The sequence below is a fragment of the Procambarus clarkii genome, chromosome 47 (genome assembly GCF_040958095.1).
Source record: "Procambarus clarkii isolate CNS0578487 chromosome 47, FALCON_Pclarkii_2.0, whole genome shotgun sequence".
Classification (NCBI taxonomy): Eukaryota; Metazoa; Arthropoda; class Malacostraca; order Decapoda; family Cambaridae; genus Procambarus; species Procambarus clarkii.
The window spans coordinates 22,357,125-22,376,833 of record NC_091196.1 but is presented as its reverse complement, the minus strand read 5'-3'; the positions used below and the strand labels follow the sequence as shown (position 1 = coordinate 22,376,833).

Below are 19,709 nucleotides of genomic sequence, written 5' to 3'. Positions count from 1 at the left end.
ACTTAAAATTTGTGTATAATTTGGGAAATATTTTGAAAAATGTGTGACCTTCTCGTTCAGTATTGTTTACCCCCTTTAAACCTGTAAATAATTTAACTGAATGATATAAAGTTATGCATGAAATGCTTTGCATACTATTTGCTTTATTAAATATGCATTTTTCTGTAATTAACCACTACTGTATTGTGTTCTTTATATTTTTTAAATAAATTATAAAAATGGAATTAAAAATGTACAAAAAAAGTACAGTAAAGAGGTTGAATAGTTGTTGCATAAAAGGCATATGTAATAAAGACACTAGTATGCAAAGTATTTTGGGAATGGCTAAAAGACTTATTTGAGGGTGGGAAAAAGAAAGATGGCACAGAAAGTTCTACACGAGATAGAAAAAATCCAAAAGACATTTTCCCTCTTAAACATGCACTTGCACTCATCACTTGTATTGTTCATTTTTTCATAATTTATTCTTTTACAAATAGTTTTTGTTCTTGAGTTGGCAAAACTAGCCTTATTTTTTCCATTAACTCTTAGTCTCTAACAATCGGTTTCACCATTCATGGGTGACTCGCAAAAGTATTCCATGTAAATAGCAAGGGTCTGCTTTGTTCAGTGTTGGATGATGATTTGTGTATGCCTACAGACTTCATATCTCCATATCCTATAGGACATACTGTATGTATTGAAATATTTGCTCTGAAACTGTGTTCTCAATTTGAACACTTGTTAGACAAGGCATAAAAATCATGTGTAAGCAGTATAGTTTATGTAAATTAGTGATTTACAGCACTGTATTACTGTACCTGAATGTTTGCCCATTTAACCCCCACTGAAAATGTTTTGTTTTTAATTGTGTAAAGGGGTTGAGAAAGAAAACAGCTACTTTTGCCCAGTCTGAGTGCACTATTTAAATGGTTGCCTTTGTGGCTGTCCTTTTCAACGTTTTGCTGCTCACTTGCCACATTGTTGCCAAGGCAATTTATTTTTTTAGTCTTCTTGGTGTAAGCAAGTAATCAGTGTAAAAATCAAAATATTTTGGGAGCTTCTGTAATTGTTTTAGTATATCTTGGTATTTAGAGGTACTTTCAACTGTAGTTGAAAGATATTACAAGTATTTCGAATACCCGAGTGTATTTGAAACAAATTCCAAATACAATACCTAATTTTTTTTTCCTTGCAGTGCCTTCGAGTTAGTGCCAAAGATGTAGTGGAGGATGTGAAGCTATACATGTCTGGGAAAGGCATATCTGGGCGAGGTAGGGCAGTTAGAGCAGGACGGGGAGAGCACATCCCTCCTCCCCCTCAAGAACCTGCCCCAGAGCCTCCACTGGCAAATGGGTATCGTGCAGACTTTTGTAAGTACATTGTGAAACATTTTCAGTTTTAAAATTGGTAAGCGTGATTGAACTTCCAGGTTAAAATATCTTGAATTTGCAAGTACAGTATAATATTTAGATGGTACCTTAACTTTCGAAGATTTCGAGGATCGACGTTCCTGCTGCCCAGTCTCTGACCAGGCTACCAGACCTAGTACTGTTTGGATATTCAAACCTGTCCTCCAAAAAAAGATAATACATATAGGTACCAGGTACAGTATTGGGGACAAAACTACAAAATAGAAACTTGTTGCACCCACAGAGTCCACCTTTTGTAAAGTAATTTTGCAGAGGCCCCTAGAAAGTGAACAGCAACTGAATATAACTTTTCCTAAGGCTTGTATAGTACATGTCTGTAGTAAATAAGATCAAAGATTGCACATGTTAAGTGCAGGATTGTATATTTAAGCCTGGGACATGTTAGGTTACCATTTCACCTTTTGTGAATTCCTTTTAAAGTTCTAATATGTAGTATAAACCATGAAAATGTTTTAAAGCCCATGCATCAAGCAATTGACAAATGTATGGATTTTATACTCGAGACTTTTAGTATGTATATGGTCACATTTTTTCCTGAACTTAAAGATAAGTATTTCAATATAAGATGAATATTAGTCTAATTTATACATCGGGTAAGTGGGGTTCGTTCTCGACTCGCAACTGGGAATTCCATGTTCGAATCTTGGATGGTACAGAAATGGTTGAGCGTGTTTATTACCTAATGCACCTGTTTACCTGGCACTATATAAGAGTAAGCTTGTTGTGGGGTTGCATCCAGGGTAGGGTCAATAATTTGATCTTCAGGGGTGGGGACTTGGAACCGCACTGCTGTATATGCCTAACGTGTATATGTACACTAGCTTCCTGTCCCTCGACAATGCATTATTACCAAATTATTATATTGGCTCCCAGATCCAGTTTTGAAGATTGTAGCAGAGGGTCTTAAGACTGAGGCACTTGTTTTTTATGACAAAAGGGGGACAGTTGTTTTACTCTTTTTACTTGTATTCAAAGTGCTTATGATGAGTATTACAAGATAATAGGGTAAACATTATTGTATGATGCTTAAATTACAAAAACATTGGACACTGTAATTGGTCTGACATCTTAATGAGAATAGCCAAGAAAAGAACCCAAGAGGAATCGAAAATACTTTTTCTCCCATGCGAAATCTAGAACAAAAACTACATCTTGCACTAGGCCCTTGCACAAGGGTCATGGGACATTCACAGATAAGAACAAAGAAATGAGCAAAATGCTGAAACTACAGTGTGATTCTATTTTCAGTGATCCCCTGAACACATTGAAGATCAATGATTCAGATGAATTCTTTGTGATACCACCATTGAACTATGTATCAGATGTCACCCTAACCTCCACTCTTTGAACTAGCCAGTGGGCGAGCCATCGTGAAATGACCAAGTGAATCACTGGTTTAAATCATACATTTATATTTACTGCAGTTCCCGTTGTGCAGTGGCAATGTACTCACCCCGCGCTTTGCAAGTGATTTGGCCTAGGTTCATATCCTGGCCGGGGAGGAGGGGAGGATTGACTAGACACCAATCCTGAACTGTTTGCCTCTGTTCACCCAGCAGTGATTGGGTACTTGGTTGTTGAAAAGATTGGCGGGTTGTATTCTAGGGAAACTAGTGGGGGTAAGGCTTGCCATGAGCAAAGGTAAGGGAAAGCTCTGTCCACAGCTCTCGGCCTGCTAACTGGGGGTCAGCATTCGTCTGTTCCTGTACCCACCCGTGTAATAATAATAATAATAATAATAATAATAATGTTAAATAATAAATAACACAAGCCAACCAAACCCAGTGCAATTTGGCCATCTGGAAGATTAACAATGGATTGCAAGCACAAAATGCAAGGGTAGAGAGGCAAAATCTCAGACAAATAACCCCTGAAAGTATTCTGAACTTGATCAAATCTCATAAACAGGTACTTGAGGACAAAAATCCCAGGTACAACCGTCACCTATGCAACTCAAGCCTCCAGAAGGGATGCCACTCTAACCTCTAGAGAATATAACTGGCGAGTAAATGAGAAATGCAAGTAGACAGAAGAGTTAACCATGAAACAAAGGTGGAACTAACCACTATATGGACATAAAAAATTAAAAATGTAATTGTGAAGCAGATCAGAGTGGAGAGCTCTGACATGGGGTGGGAGTGGCTCTGTTCCGTAGCGAGGCTTGTAGTGTCTGGTGTGAGAGTTGGAATTCGATTGTCGATGGTTTGTCTGACTGCTTATATCTGTGTAAATGTAATTTGGTCTGATGAGAAGTTCTGCTGGTTACTGGAACTCCTTGGGAACATGTATTAATATATTTACAGAGTCATTAATGGTTAGTGAATCGATTGCAGGTGTTATTAGGGATTATGGAGATTATTGGGAACCTTTTTGTAGTTACAATAGAATTTTTCAATGTGAAATAGTTTGGGGATAATTTAAGCAGGTGGCACATTAGAGGTAATGCAGTATGCTTCACTAGGAACTACACATTGACAATTGGTTTCACAATAAAAGTAACAATATTGCTTTAGTTGATGTAGAAATTACCCATCCTTAAGCAAGTATTCTTATACTGTATTGTAAAATCCTGTTATAGTGGCTATTCTGTAATAAAGGGAAAAAAAAGACAGGCTGACCTTGCGTGTGGTGGAATGTTGTTTGGCGCGGATATAACCGAATGGCTGTGATGAGGGATTCCACTAGAATCCACAACCTTTGCAAGATTGCTCGAGTGTGTATGATGCACAGGTGTGTACATGTACAGTAGGTTGAATTCTGTACATGGGAAAGTGGAGGAGTGTGCAAATAGTGTAAATAAACACAAAATCCTTGTATTAGAAATGTTGGGGGTTCTCATTTGTATCATGGTTATGTAGTGTTGCATACATGTATGTGAACATGGTTGAGGTACATGTGATGGTGAGGGATCATACGTGTGTGGTGCATCACGTTCATGTGGTTGTAAGTATAAACAGCATGTTTTTTTATAAAAGATTAAATGAGAGGTGTTGAGATTTGTGATGTATAAATGGCCAGATTGTGAGGTGTAAATACGTGCCATGGACCATTTGGTTTCATGCAGTGTTCTGCTCAAGTACTCGCCTAGTTGTGCTTGCGGGGGTTGAGCTTCTGCTCTTTGGTCCTGCCTCTCAACTGTCAATTAACCTGTGTACAGATTTCTGAGCCTATTCGGCTCTCTCATATCACCATGTGAAACTGTGTATGGAGTCTGCTTCCACCATATCACTTCCTAATGCATTCCATTTGTTAACTACTCTTGACTTAGTTTTTCTAATATCTCTAAGGCTCATCTGGGTACTCGGTTTCCACCTGTGTCCCTTTGTGCATATGCTCCCCATTTTAAATATTCATCTACCTATCATTCATATGAGAATCTTGTATGTGGTGATCATGTTCCCTCCCCCAACTCTTCTTTCTTCCAGCAACGTGAGGTTTAGTTCCCTTAGTCTCTCCTCCTCAAGTAGGATAGTATGTAAACAATTATAGGGTATTCAACTGTGAAGATTGCATAGTGTGCACATGGGTGCAGGCGGGAATTGTGTACATGGGTGTAGGAGGGGAAAATTGTGTACATGGGTGTAGGAGGGGAAAATTGTGTACATGGGTGTAGGAGGGGAAAATTGTGTACATGGGTGTAGGAGGGGAAAATTGTGTACATGGGTGTAGGAGGGGAAAATTGTGTACATGGGTGTAGGAGGGGAAAATTGTGTACATGGGTGTAGGGGAAAATTGTGTACATGGGTGTAGGAGGGGAAAATTGTGTACATGGGTGTAGGAGGGGAAAATTGTATTGTACACGTGTGTTGGGAGGCCCCCCTCTCTCTCCCAGTGGGTCGTGTTCCTAGGTGTAGGGCACTTGTAGAGTGTGGTGGTAGGTGGGGGGGGGGTCATGGGTGTAGGAAGAGGTGTGTGTATGTGTGGGTGTAGGAAGAGTGTGTGTGTGTGGGGGGGGGGGTTTATGCGTGGGGTGTAGAGATGGAAGGGGGCTGTGTAGAGAGCGTGGACTGGAAGCGGGGTGCAGGTTTGCGTTTCCTGGAGGATGAAGCTGAGCATTACGTGTTGGTGGGAGTTTACACTTGTTGCTCACTTCCGTCCCCTCCCCCGCTTATAGCCTCGTCGCGCCTACTGACGAGGAATACCTCTAAGAGGAACCCACTTGGAGTTTAGATGCTATTGCAAGCTGTCAGAAACGAGTTCATCCTAACTCGGATTGGCTCTGAGGTCGCCTTAATTTGTCCAACACCAGAACATATTGCTTGCTGTGCTGCCGAGTCAGTGTAGTTGTGCTCTCATTTATTTATCTACATCCTCCTGGTGTGTAGTGGTTAATATTAATGCTATTAACCCTCATTAGTTGGATGCTAAAGGCGTTTGATACGGGCATTTTTATATTGCCGTTTTCAGATCTATATGTTAGCTTTATAGGTTCAGGAATGGGATAAGCTTGCAATTGTTTATCAGATCATAAGAGACGACTACCAACAGGACTACCAACGCTGATATTTGCTCTGCAAATGAAGGTAACAATAGGTAGGAGTTCGTCTCCCTGTGCAACCCGGCTCAGATGAAGGATTCCGCAAGAGTGAATACCAGTGGCTGGTGGCCGTTATGGCGAGAGCTAAAGCTTGGCCACGCCCCGTGATCTTACATTTATGAGTGCTTTCTTTTCCACTTCTGGTAGAAAATCTAGAATCCTAGCGCTGAATGCAGAGATGTTGCCGCTTGTAGCTTCAAGATAAGCTGAACGCTGTGTTGCGCTTGTAGCGTCAGGTGCTTGTAACATTTACTTTGGCGACGATTCAAATTTGCCACACGATTCTACAATTGCTCAATTCTCGATACGACAATTGCTAATATAGAGTTGATGCAGATGCATAGGAATGTCTTCACACATGACGGCCGCTGTGGTGTGCGTGTTAACACCATATAATGTGCGTTCAGTGTTGAAAACGCGCTTTGTGCTCACTTAACAGCTTCTAAGTTTTTCATGGTGAGCATTAATATTTTTGTATTCGTTTTGGTACAAACGCTTTCTCCTTGAGAATTATGCGTCCAGGTACACCCAATTATGTTTATTTTGGGGAAATTTCGAGAACTTGGCAATTACAATATTCTGTAGAGGTTGTGGTCCATGCTCTCGAAGTGATCTATATGGTAGCGGCCTCACTTCTTGCAGCCCGGTTGCAGGTTCTTGTTCAATTCCCGTTGCCCCTAGTAGTTGGGCACCATACCTTTCCTCAATCCCCTAATTCCAGCATTTATCCTGCTCTCGTACGCCTTGTGTGCCCTCTGCTGCGTAATCATAGTGGCATAGCCTTCTCCTGGCCTTAGCAGTAGGAGACGCATGTATACCAAACGTTTTGTTCTGTAGTTATGAACCCTGCAACAGACTGGGAGACGTGAGACACCTTGCCTCGTCGCCATTAGCCACCCACACTGGACCTACCACAGGCAGAGCATCCTCCTGTTCCAGTTCCCTCCGTAACAGTAAGGATTTTTGTTGTTGTGGTCACGTTGATTAGGTTGTGATGGGGTTTTAATGAGGCAGCGTGGTTTGCGGGTTGTGGTGGCGTGGGGTGGACGAGTTCTGGCAGCGTATAAGGCAGAAGCTGTCTGGTTCTGGTCGCTTGTGGGTTAGAATGCATTGTCGTGGTTGGCATCGCTGTGACCGGGTTCTTGCTTATCAATATGGGGACGGGGGGGGGGGGGTTGTAATGGATTTGTTGGGGTTCTTCCGACTGGTTCATGGTGTTTATTGCGCAGTTTGCGTTGGGGCGTACATCCTAGTTCAAACGATGTGACTTAGGCTTCTGGCGACCATTGGCTTTTGAGTTTCTATGACTTGTCGATTCGTAAAACCAACAATTAACATTTGTGGTTCTTAAGGCGTGTAGGTCAGAATATCTAAGACATGTTGGTCGGTGTTTCTTCTGTATATAGAAACACCGACCAACATGGTTTCTTGCTTGGTGGTTTCTTAAGACGTATTTGGTAAAGCCTAATCTAATCAATGTTGGTTTTTATTTCGCGTTTTCGAGTTGGATTGCTATATATAAGCTTCCCCTCCCACCCGGAGTGGTGAGGTAGAACGGACACATTAGCCCCCATTTCCGTGGGCCAACTGCAGCCCTCGGAACAGCTACGATGACTGGGAAGAGTTAGCATGGGAAGTGGTGGCGTGACTGAGGCAAGGTGTTGGCCGCCAGCCGTTGTGTGAACATCGCATATTAACCTAATTTTGGCAGAAAAGCTTGTGGACCTGGCTGGCTGGCTGGCTGGCTGTAGCAAGTCATGCAAGTGTTAGACGAGACGCACGTGTTGTGCGCGTGCGTATTTGCATGCACGAGGGTTTTGTTTGCGCGTTAGGATGGAGTATTCATCTTTGCCAGAATGTTGGTCGTCAGTTGTGGAGAATGGAATGCGAGCCTACCCCTCCATCCCGTTCCATTATCCACAATGACAACCAACTTATGTTGTAGATAATATTCTGGAGGTCTTTTGGTAATGGGAGGGGGGGGGGGGGGGGGGAGTGGAAACGCCATTTTATCAAAAGGTAATGATGGGTTGATGCCAGAGGCGTGACGTGCGTGCGCGCGCACACGCTGCCGTTGACAACCACAGCTACAGTAATGACACAAATCATGCATTGGGGGACGTGGTCAATACATGAAATATTGATAATGCCGAAGAAAAGTGTGATGGCCGAATGGAAAGTAGCTTTGATGACCAGTGAAGCGCCATTGGCAGAGAAACTTGTAATCACTACCAGTAATCTTGATGGCAACGCTGCCAGCAGGATACGCGATATAATAAAGAAAACGGATATAATATTAATGATGATGACAGTGGCAGAAAATGAATGGGTGTAAGAGATGGCGACTTATTTTGCTGTTAACACAGAATGAGACATCAGGCTGAATTACCGCCACTTGTTAACGTGGTGTCCGGTATAATATGAACCCCCTCCCCCCCCCCCCCCCCACCGAGTCTATTCCTGTCAATACAAATTGGGATGGTCTATTCAGCGAGGGTTTTAATTCTTGAACCCCGATCGTCCAAGTGGTTATATAGTCATACTGGCTTAGTGCCTTCGATAATTACAGTTGACATGGAAAATACTCGATTTGAGACCTAAATATTGTCAAAGACTTGCGACATTTTAAGAAGCTATATCGCCAAAACTGGTGTAAGGTGACCTGACATTTACCGCTAAATATTTAGGTCGTGCAGTTGTATAAAAACAACAACAACAATGGATTGCAGTGGTGGAAATGACGCATTTCCTGGTGGATCACTGTCAAGTATAAGGTGGTGATGGCTTCCAATTGGTGGTAGTGGTGGAGCTCGGGTGGTGTGGCGGCGCCAGTGGTCTTGTTCAAATCAAATCAAATCAAATGTTTATTTAGGTAAGGTACATACATACAAGAGAATTTACATAGTGATGGATTTATAGATAGGGCTAGTACATACAATGCCTAAAGCCACTATTACGCAAAGCGTTTCGGGCATTGTGGCGGTGTGGGCGGTCGTGTGGTGGTGGTATGGTTACATTGCAAGTGGTGGGGGTTGTGGTGTATCGTCCAAATGGGAGACGCTTGAAAGTCACGACCAAGGTCCCTCCAGTCACCAACGAGGACTCCATTCGACACTGCGTGCGTTAGTGTGCGTGCGTGCGTTAAAAAAAAAAGGTTAATGTATTTTTTAAGCTATTGATTTTATAGCGAGTCATCATTATTCATGTATTCAGCCCGTTATAAAGATTTGACAAGCGTAAAATTTGAAGTGGTTTTGACTGACCAGAAACTTTCGTACATAGACAACTCGCCTAACCGACCGAGACCATTTGTCATTCAGCCCCAGGAAATGTTGATGTTGTGGTCGATAGCCTTGACCATAACCATTAGCCACCTTAACACACTACACCATTAGCCACCTTTGCATTGTCGTTGTCATCGCCATCATGGCCAGGAGATACGAAAACACCGCAATTCGTAATAGATCCATACCATCTATTTTACCCGCTTATTTTGCGTATTCATCGTCGTTCGTATTCAAGTAACTATCTTTCCGAAGTACGTTTTTTACAGATATATATTTGATGTAAGGTGTTACAGTATTGTATGATACGACAGCATCGTGACAACGGCGATCCGTAAGATTAGGCTGCAGATGGCGGCAGGAATGACGTGTGGTGGGGCCGAGGCTGGTAAGAGGTGATGTTCCTGCTGGCGGCCATGTTGAGGTCACACAGATGGTGTGGTTCGCACGGCCATGTAGCCCCGTCAACCCGACTAGGTTTAGAGCAAGGTTGCCGGTTAATTGAAATTGAAATAAGTTTGAGGTAAAATACACACAAAGGGATGAGGTAGCTTAAGCTATTCTCACCCCGTTCAAGTACTATCGTGTTAATACATACATATACACACTTGGTTGGTGGGAAATTGCTCAATGTCGTTTGTAGTACATGGAATTCTTGGAATGATTAAGTAGTTCTTGGGTAATTCATAATGTTACTACAGCATCATGCTGTAGACCACTAAAGTGGTGATAGGGGTACCATTTGAGAGACGGCGGTAACTATGCCTTAACGACTAGGGGGTGATTTGGATGAAAATGAAAGAATTCCTTAACATTAGAAGGTACTATTTTAATTTTTGGGAATTTTTTTGAGCTTCGTTTGAGTTTTGATGATTCTTATATATAATTGGGCGTTTTCATTGCTAGAGGACTTTTGTAGATTAGCTTCAGTGTCATTTAGTTCAAAATGTTGACAAATGCCACTCTTGAGAGTTAATGCCAGCGGAAGTCTGTCAGCCTTGTGTAAAGTAGAGGTTGAAAAGCCTAGCTACAGCTGGTATGTGTATTTTGGTACTCGTGAAGATTTAAACTTGCGTGTGGAAGAAATTAAAAATAAAATTCTCAATTCTCATAAGAGTCGTCTTATAACTGAATATAAGTGATTTAAACTGTATACAGCCAAGTTCAAGTATGTTATTGAGATAAGAAAGAAATACATCTCAAAGGGATAGAGTAGCTTAGGCTATTTCTACACCCCCCCCCCCCCTCGCGTATACAGCCAGTCAAGTCGAGCTGGAATGTGGCGTCCTGGGTGTATATTGTCTATACTGGCGCACCCTCGCTGTCTACAAGGGGGAAGATTCATTTTGAGAGCTCACCTCGCAGCTGTTGTACCTGGTGCATTTATACCTCCAGACTTTCTAATACTGTCATTCTTTCTCTTGAAGCTATGAGTGATGGTTGCTTGCATCACCTCTGTGTAAAGTTCATTCTTTACTACTACTCAGCTGTATACGAGCATTACCTTACATTTCTATTGCTCATCTCTCTCACCAACATCGCCCGTGCAACATCAAACCTCGGTTACTTAATATGATGAGGATTAAACTCCTGGAGCCACTTCACTGCCCTTTCCTGCAGCTTGACCAAGTCCTCCTCTAGCATTATGCAGCTCTTTCCTTCCCTCTTATCAGATTAGCGTCGTCTGTAAACACTGACGTGTAGGACCTTACTCCCTCCGCAGCATCACTGACACGTCTCTGAAACAGTAAGGGTTAAAGTTTCGAGCCTAGCGTGGGAGGGATGGAGGGAGGGGTGGGGTGGATGGCGATGTGTTGACGGTTTTGGTGGTGCTCTTGCTGCTGTTACTGGTGGAGTGTAGAGAAGATGGGGGGGGGGGGAAATTGCTGGGAGTGAGGGAGGGATGGCGGTGGTGTGAGCACCGGGATGGGAGCAAGCGACAGTGTCACTCTGGCGGCTTACCGCTCAGGATAGTTCACGTCCCTGTGGTGTGTAGCGTGTGGGAGGTCTACAGTCACAGCTACTACTTGCCAATGTGGTAGCTTGCCGGGGACCAGAGTGCTGGTGGGCCTCACGTGCCCGTTGATTCGCACTTTCGACTTGATACAATGAACTTGGAGGACTGAGAGAACAGTGTCGACTTTGTGACTGGGTCGTGTTTTGACTAGTTCATCAGTCCGGTATCCGTGCATCACACTCCGGCTCGTTAGTCTCCTAAGTCTCCTACTGTTAGCACAACGTTTACCGGATGGTTTCCGAAAATTGTATTGATAATCGAGGGTGTAAGGTGAAGGCCTACTGGAGGGTTCTTGGAGGGGGAGGGGACGCGAGTGCAGGGGTGGAGGGTAGAGGATACCTGCATAAGATAGTGGATATAATCTATGAATTTTGGCTGAGTAAGTACACCTAATAATGACCTCGTACTGATACAGTGTATCGGTCAATGTGCATACGTATTTGTATGAGAGTATTTACCAAAATTGTGGAAGGTATTGTCAGACAAAAGATACTGTTAGTGATCAGTGTCATAACAGTGTCCGGCACCAGAACTGACAAACTTAGAAAGAACTGTATTGTACTGTTCCAATTAGTTAATTTTACGTTCTGTTGAGCACATTCAACGTTGAAAATGTATCCTGTAGAGCACAAAGGATCGCCAACCACTCTTGAATAGCACCGCAGGGAAAAGCCACTAAAATCTAGGTGCAATGCTCTGCTTTTGGGGAGGTAGGGAGCGTAGAACAGGAGCATGGAGCAGTGTGAGCGGATCTTGCATAGCGTCACAAAGGCGTAGGGAACAGTTGTGTTGATCAGGTAGCTCCGAGAGAACAGGGAGAGGAAAAAAATAGGCATAAAAGTGGAACGAATTAAAGCCATTCCGGGGCATGGTACAAGATGGAGTAAATGAACCAGGGGATTATTTGTACTAGCGACAACCACCAAACAACACTGCAGATGTAGGAATTATGAACACCAAAGATAAAGAGCATACGAGGAGGATGTAGATATATATAAGTATAGATGAGCGTACCTGTTGAGACGGGGAGCAGGTGGGGGGTGGTGGTGGGAGATTTCAATGACCCCCACGGTAGTGAGCACACCACACTGCTGAGGTATCATCTCCCTTGCTTCCCTCTCTTTACGCTTCCTCCCCCTCGCTTCCCCTTCTTTACACCACCTCCCCTTCGCTCCCCCCCCCAACACTTCCCACCACTCTCCCTCGTTCCCCCCCCCCTTCCATCTCTCACACACTCGTCACCCTCTTTCCTCCCTCCCTCTGCAGTTTTCTCCTCGGTTCATTTTTTTTTTTTTTTTTGCTTCATATAGTCAGTCATGCCTTTTGGTGGCATTGTCATCCATTATTTACTGCCATATCACTCCCAGTATGTCAGTTTTTTATGGTATTTATTTCCTTCTTTGCTTCAGCTTTTTTCCCCTCTTGTAACACTGTAAAAGTGTTTGGTTTAGGTTAATACATACATAGAGTACATGAGTCACAGACAAGGATCGGAGAGGCGCCAGTTGTCTGCCTGAGATCTCACACCTCTAACCGTTAACGACCCCAAGTGACCTGAGGTCAGATCATGAGAATTTCACCTTGCTTCCGCTAAGCGTATAATTGGAGCCGGGTAGCCTTCAAACATGCCGACGTTTAAGGAGTGGCTTGGTAGTGCCGGAGGCTATCTACTTGTGGGCGGAGTTAGCTACTAGGTTCCCCAATATAAACTCGGAGAGCTATCCAGCATAGAGGATTAACAGACAGAACGGGAGTCAGCAGAAGCAGAGAAGACAGCCCTACCAGGGAGGCTGTCGGCCGGCAGGGCGGGAGTCTCTGTCAACTACAGACCCCCCCCCCTCTCTATTCAACTTAGACTCAGTCCTCGGTGAGTGAACATTAAGGTGACTTGGTCGTGTTTTACAAGTGTTGTGTGATGATCAGGGGCAGTCAAGTTGTAGGGTTCTCAGATTCTTGGAGGATGACTCACTTTAAATATTAAACTGGAACATTTTAATTGAATTGCTAAATGATGATACTTCATGGGAAATATAATTATGAATTTATTATTTAAATTGTGTTTAACTTTGTTCCCTAGAGATTTTGAGTTGAGGTGAGAAAGCCTCTGTGATTACTGGTTTCATGATTTAATGAGTACATGTTTGGAGAATGATACATGGTACAGAGGGAACATACTAATAATGAACTCATGATAACATCCTTTGAGAATTTTGTGATACAGGCAAGTTCCATTCCTTGTCTTGTATGTAATGATCATGAATGGATGGTGGCAGCATTTCGTCTTCTACTATCTACTTTTATCTACTATCTACTCTTCTACTTCTACTATCTACTCTTCTCCTTCTACTATCTACTCTTCTCCTTCTACCTATCTACACCTCTCCCTCCACCCATCTCTAAACTCTCACTTTCAACTAATGACCCTCCTCGCTCCTCCCACCTCTCTCCCTCTCACCCCCAAGCCCTCACTAATTACTTCACTATTCATTTCTTTCCTTTCGTTTTCTCTTATACGTTTGTGGCAATGATTCTGTATTCTAGAGTTCTCTCTAGAGTTTCGGGTAACTGATCAAGTGACGGCGCCTTGTAGTCTTAGCACCTAGGTAGTCGAATACCTAGGTTACAAGGTGTTGAACCAGAGAGGTTGCCTTAGGATCTCTGGGAGTGCTCTAGAATAGTTAGCTAACTGGGGACGGGATAACGGACTAGAGAGAGCTGTTTCCCCCGGCCTCGTTAGTTAACTGGGGGGTGGAATAATGGACAAGATAGAGCTATTTCCCCCACCCCCCGTTACAATGGTGGCAGCGGTGGGATAGGTTCCAATATCATCTGTGTGAGCCAGGGTTTTCAGGAGAATTTGGGGAGTCACAGATTTGGAATTAGGGAATTCTTATAATGAAAAATAATGTCATACGAGTTCTCCTGGAAGCCCTAAAGAGCTACACACGTTATTTGAATTTCTCCCATAAGGCCTTAACAAACTTCTATGTCTCGGAAATTATTTTTCTTATAAGAACTTTAACAAACTCGTATGACATTATTTTTCATTATAAGAATTCCCTAATTCCAAATCTGTGACTCCCCAAATTCTCCTGAAAACCCTGGCTCACACAGATGATATTGGAACCTGAAAACCATGGCCCGCACAGGGGATATTCTAAATTTACCTGAAAACCCTGGCCCGCACAGGGGATATTTGACCTGAAAAAAAATATCACCTGTGTGTGCGCCAGTATGATATTGCCCACCATTTTCTTTAACGCTTTCCTAGTTTTGTCTTCCCTCGTGCGGGTTTTCTTTTACAGTTATTTCCTGGAAGGGGTACCCGGCGGTGCCCGGGGTACTAGATCTTCCTCCTCCTTCCCATCCACCCTCTCCTCCCTTACCCCCCATCTTCTTACTCCCTCTTTATTTTCACACACACCTTCCCCCATTTCTCCTTTCCCCCACCCCTTCCCTGCTTCCCTTCTCATTGTTCATCTTCTTATCCTCTCCCCTCTTTCCCCGTCTGGCCTCAACCTCGAACAGCCATTTTCATTTACACATGTGACCTCAGAAGTCCATCCTACTTAAATGATAGTACGTATAGTAACTATTTGAAGGAAAGTACCAGTAGTGATGGACCACCAGAAGCTGACTTTTGTATTATTAACTTTGGACAAATGTGGGGGGGGGGGGAAGGCTCTTTACCGCAACATAAAATAATCTCGTATAGCCATCCTAGGCTTAATATACACTTTGGTATATTAATATACGTATACAGTATAGTATGTGTACGCTATACTAGGCCTATGAATGTTTAAGTTTGGTTTTTAGCTTTTTCTGTGGCCTATAAATTTAAAATGCAAAAGGGAACTTTTTGGTGGTCCATGACTGCATATTGGTACTTGCTACCAAATATTTGCTATAGGTACTATCATTTCAGGAGAAAGGGGGTGGAATTCAGTTAATCGTTTTAGAGTAATTTATGAAAATGCGCGGGTAAACGGTGGGAATAAACATTAAAAGCTCTGGGTAAAAACACGTCTGCGGTTTCATTTCAGACCATGGCATTTGCTCGCGGGGGGGGGGGGGGGGGGGGGAGGGGTTAGAGATCGACATTTCGTAATGTGGCACTGGGCGGCGACCCTGACTAGCCTCTGTCCCTTGGGTGAGGCTAGCCCCATGCATCTAGCCTCCAATATCGGACAGACGGACATTTTCTTTTATAGATACAGATTAGCAGAAAATAGTTAATTCCGCCCCCCCCAATCCTCCATGTGATGGGGAGGGGATATTTTTTTTTTTTTACGAGGCGTGTCCCTGATTATACAACACCTTCTCTCCGTCCTCCCATTCCATATCCTCTTTCGTCATTTTCCCCTATAACCTGCCCTTTTCTCTTTCTTTCCTGTTCTCATTTCTTATGACAACTGTCCTCTCCACCCTTCCTCCTTAGTCCCTCAGTCACCTCTTCTAGGTACTGGAAAGTTATTCTGGGGTGGTGAGTGTGGTTGTCGTAGGGTGGTGGTGGTGGGTGTGGTTGTCGTAGGGTGGGTGTGGTTGTCGTAGGGTGGGTGTGGTTGTCGTAGGGTGGGTGTGGTTGTCATAGGGTGGTGGTGGGTGTGGTTGTCGTAGGGTGGTGGTAGATATCCAGTTGCTACCCTCCTTGAATGGAGGAAAGGGGCGGGGGGCCGGGAGTGGCTGCGGCCACTCCCGGCCCCCATTGCTTCCCCCTGATCTCTCTACCCCTCCCCATCCCCCTCTATCCCCACCTCGCTCCTCTCCAACACGACCTTGGGTGTCCTTGACGCCACCTTTTGCACAGTTACCACACAGCTTCCCTCACCCCCCTCACCCTCCCCCTCCCCTCTCCACCCCTCCACCCCTCCACTCCTCCAACCCCCCCCCCCCCGCCCCCCCCCCCTCCACCCCCGCCCACAGTCAACTCGTCCATGGCCTCTCTGCTCCACTTTTTAGTGTTTGTTTTGAATTGTCCATTATACTTTCGTTATTGTTTGTTTAGCCTCATTAATTCACTTTCATTTTGGCAATTTGTTTACTATATTTTTGCTATCGTTAGACGCTTGAATTGTCGACTCTCGTCCTTTAATGCATTGTTAAAATTGTATATTGATAGTATATTAAACGTGATTATATTGAAATTGGTGAGGTTTATCAACAGTCGGTTGACCCAGGATAGTACATGCTTTAATTCTCCCCATTTTGGTAAACTTTTTTCCCTTCTGGTAGACAGGAGGGAAATACGGGAGAGGGAAGAGTGGGGTGGGATTTCAACACTATAGGGCGGTTAGGTTGGAAGTTGAGGTAAATAAGGGAATGGAAAGACTTGTTATACAGTTACCTGTAGACGAGGAGAGTATACGAAGTTGACTGGCTTAGTTTTTTTGCTTTTAAGCATTCGTTAGTGAACGTGTAAATAAACGTTTTTGTAACTGTGCTCAAAGTGACTTGACGCGTGAAAGTACATCACTCAAGAACAGTGTATTGCAAGACTAGTGAAGTGTGTAGTGGTGTAGAGAGGGGGGCTGACGGGTGTGAGCGCGCGTATCACCACTGCACCCCCTCGAAAACTGTCCACCTGTGGTCTACAGTCAGCGTCCCGCCAGCACCAGCACCATGGGCTTCATGAGAGGCGGCTACTTCACCAACTGTAAGTATTCAGGAAACCTCGACTTTGGGATTAGGGTGAACTACAGTTGATTGGATATTTTTAGCATTCGATTTTATTTTCAGATTTAGCTACCCAGAATGACATGTCCATGTAGCACGGACTATAGTGAGCCCGTAACAGTCCATCTATAATATAGAGTAATTATATGGAGAGGTGAGAGGCGGGGTTCTCGCCTTGTGTGTCTAAAAATTATTGTGCCTCCATTCCCTACATTTCTTCCTGAACACGTGACTATTTCATCCACCCCCTTCTCCCCCTTCCTCCTTTCCAAATGTCATACTTTTCACGAGCACGCCAATACGTTCCTATTTTCGCCTGTTTGTGTTTGTATGTATATATATATATTATTGATCTGGGTGAGGGGCTAACTCTGAGCTTTCTGGATACTCTCACGACTCTTGCCATTTACCATGCAGCCAGTTATCTTGATTTTGCCACTCAAAAAAAAAAAAATAATTATGATTGCAATTTCCTAACCAGAAACCTTGAGAAGGATTGATGTAAGACATCGAATTTCCATCCGTCCAAATTTCCATTTTATTTCCATCCGTCAACTAACCAACCTAACCTATAGTAGAATCCGATGCATAGACAAGGCGAGATATATTTGGACCTTTACCTTTCAGAGTAAGTTGCATTTGTCACGTTGGTTGCATGACTGTAACCCTTTACACCACCGCCCACGGGATGGGTATGGGGTGCACAATAAAGAAGTTGAATTGCCATGACGTGGGGAACAATACGACTTATTAGTGGACGAAGAGGAACGGTAGCGTGGGGTGCCTCCGCGCGTCCGGGGGGTCGACCTTTGGGCCCCATGAGCAGGGACCCGTACGCACCTCAACTTTCACTTTTACAACACCATTCATGATATGTTAAGACGGCCCGCCGTCCTCTCGAGCGCTCACGACGTCACTAATGTACTAAACTGCACGAATTCGACCTAACCAAGAATCTTCGAATTAAAAACAGGACATGCGTCAATTTTGCGAGCTGCTATGATTTTTAGCACATCAGTTTCTGGCCTCGTGGGAGATTTATACGTCAAGATGAAAGGTACCGTTGGAGAGGACGGGTTGCTTAGGTGCGTGACTGTGTAACACACTCCCACCACACACGGTCAGCACCGTGGGAGGAGGAGGGGGGGGGGTAGGTCCACGGTCAGCACCGTGGGAGGAGGGAGGGGTAGGGCCACGGTCAGCACCGTGAAGGGTGAGGTAGGGCCAGGATCAGCTACCCCTTCGCCACCGCTTAAGACAGTTGTGCGCCGCCGACCATAACGTTAGAGCCGTTGAAGTAGTGTTGACCACGAGGGAGCAACAGGGCGAAGAACTGATGGAGGAACAGACGGTCGAGCGGACAGAGAATTGGTTAACTTCATCTGGATACTTGACGTGAATTTCGCAGACGCGATGCTGCATTGATTTTTTTGGTATACAAGGCTGCTGGTCCCTCATTCCCCTTTGAAGCTATCGGTTTCCCCTTTTGGGGTTGCCAGTTCCCCCTCCCCCGTTCTGGGGCTGTTGGTTTCCATCCCACCATCTTTCCCACCCATCCCCCGTTGAGGCTGCCAGTGTTGTTTTTGTTGGCGATAACGGGCGTTGTGGCGTAAAAGTGCTTGGAGAACGTGTGGGAAGGTTGGTGAAGCTACAGTGTGTGGGAGGGAAATGTGGACGGGAGGTGTGGGAAAGGTGGTTCCCAGAGGAGTCGGGTGACTCGCCCTATCAGGTGACTAGCCTTTCACGTCATTCACTTCATACCGGTTGACTGGTCTGTGCATTCACTCTGCAAGTGATTTTTTTTTTTTTTTTTTTTTGAGATATATACAAGAGTTGTTACATTCTTGTACAGCCACTAGTACGCGTAGCGTTTCGGGCAAGTCCTTAATCCTATGGTCCCTGGAATACGATCCCCTGCCGCGAAGAATCGTTTTTTCATCCAAGTACACATTTTACTGTTGTGTTAAACAGAGGCTACAGTTAAGGAATTGCGCCCAGTAAATCCTCCCCGGCCAGGATACGAACCCATGACTTAGCGCTCGCGGAACGCCAGGCGAGTGTCTTACCACTACACCACGGAGACTGCACAATTTGATCGCAAGCTTCAAAGTGTACATTGAGAGTGCGCTTTTTGACTTCTATCTTGAGAAGACATTTATGGACTACTAAGCCTAAGTAGTTTCCCGTAAAGCCGTAGACTGACATTGATCAAAGTGTTTGAGACGTTATAGATAGAACTGTTCTCTCTCTCCGTACTCGCTAAGAAGCTGTTTAATATCCTCTCGGCATGTATTAAGAAAGGCCGTGCCACCTTTTGGGTTGCTTAATCTTCATCAATCAATCGGCTCCAAGCAACACCCTGTTGGACCAGACTCTCACAAGTCAAGAAGTAAAACTCCCTGAACCCCATCCAGGTAAAATCCAGGTAGGCAGAAATCCTGGTCTCCCCTCCATTCCTCACCTCAACGTCTGCCTTCGTGCCAGGAGCGCGGACTCCCAGGGGGGGCTCTCCGGGTCAGTGTGCTTCACGTGGCGTAACAGAGGTAACGGGATGTTTGACCCCCTCGCCCATTGTCTTTACCAGCCCAGTGTGGCAGCCTTGGTGCTGGTGGATGTTGTCACTAGCGGCACCCATCATCATGTGCCACACCTCTACCTCTTGCTCTTCATTGAATAATAATAATAATAATAATAATTGGGTTATTTAGTCCTAATTATGACTATAATAGTTGTTTTGGCATGTATAATGGATGTATAATACTAAAGATAAGATTAGGATGGGTAAT

The 19,709-nt window shown here is 44.3% G+C and overlaps 1 protein-coding gene across 6 annotated transcripts in view; it reads left to right on the top strand.

The window, feature by feature from the left end:
* Positions 1 to 19,709, top strand: part of LOC123762902 (epidermal growth factor receptor kinase substrate 8) — a 137,047-nt gene that overhangs the window by 48,443 nt on the left and 68,895 nt on the right. For all 6 annotated transcript variants that reach the window (XM_045749665.2, XM_045749660.2, XM_069302096.1 and 3 more), the window contains one exon: positions 1,178 to 1,352. In XM_045749665.2, the coding sequence (XP_045605621.1) occupies positions 1,178 to 1,352 (175 nt within the window). The remainder of the gene's footprint in view (positions 1 to 1,177; positions 1,353 to 19,709) is intronic.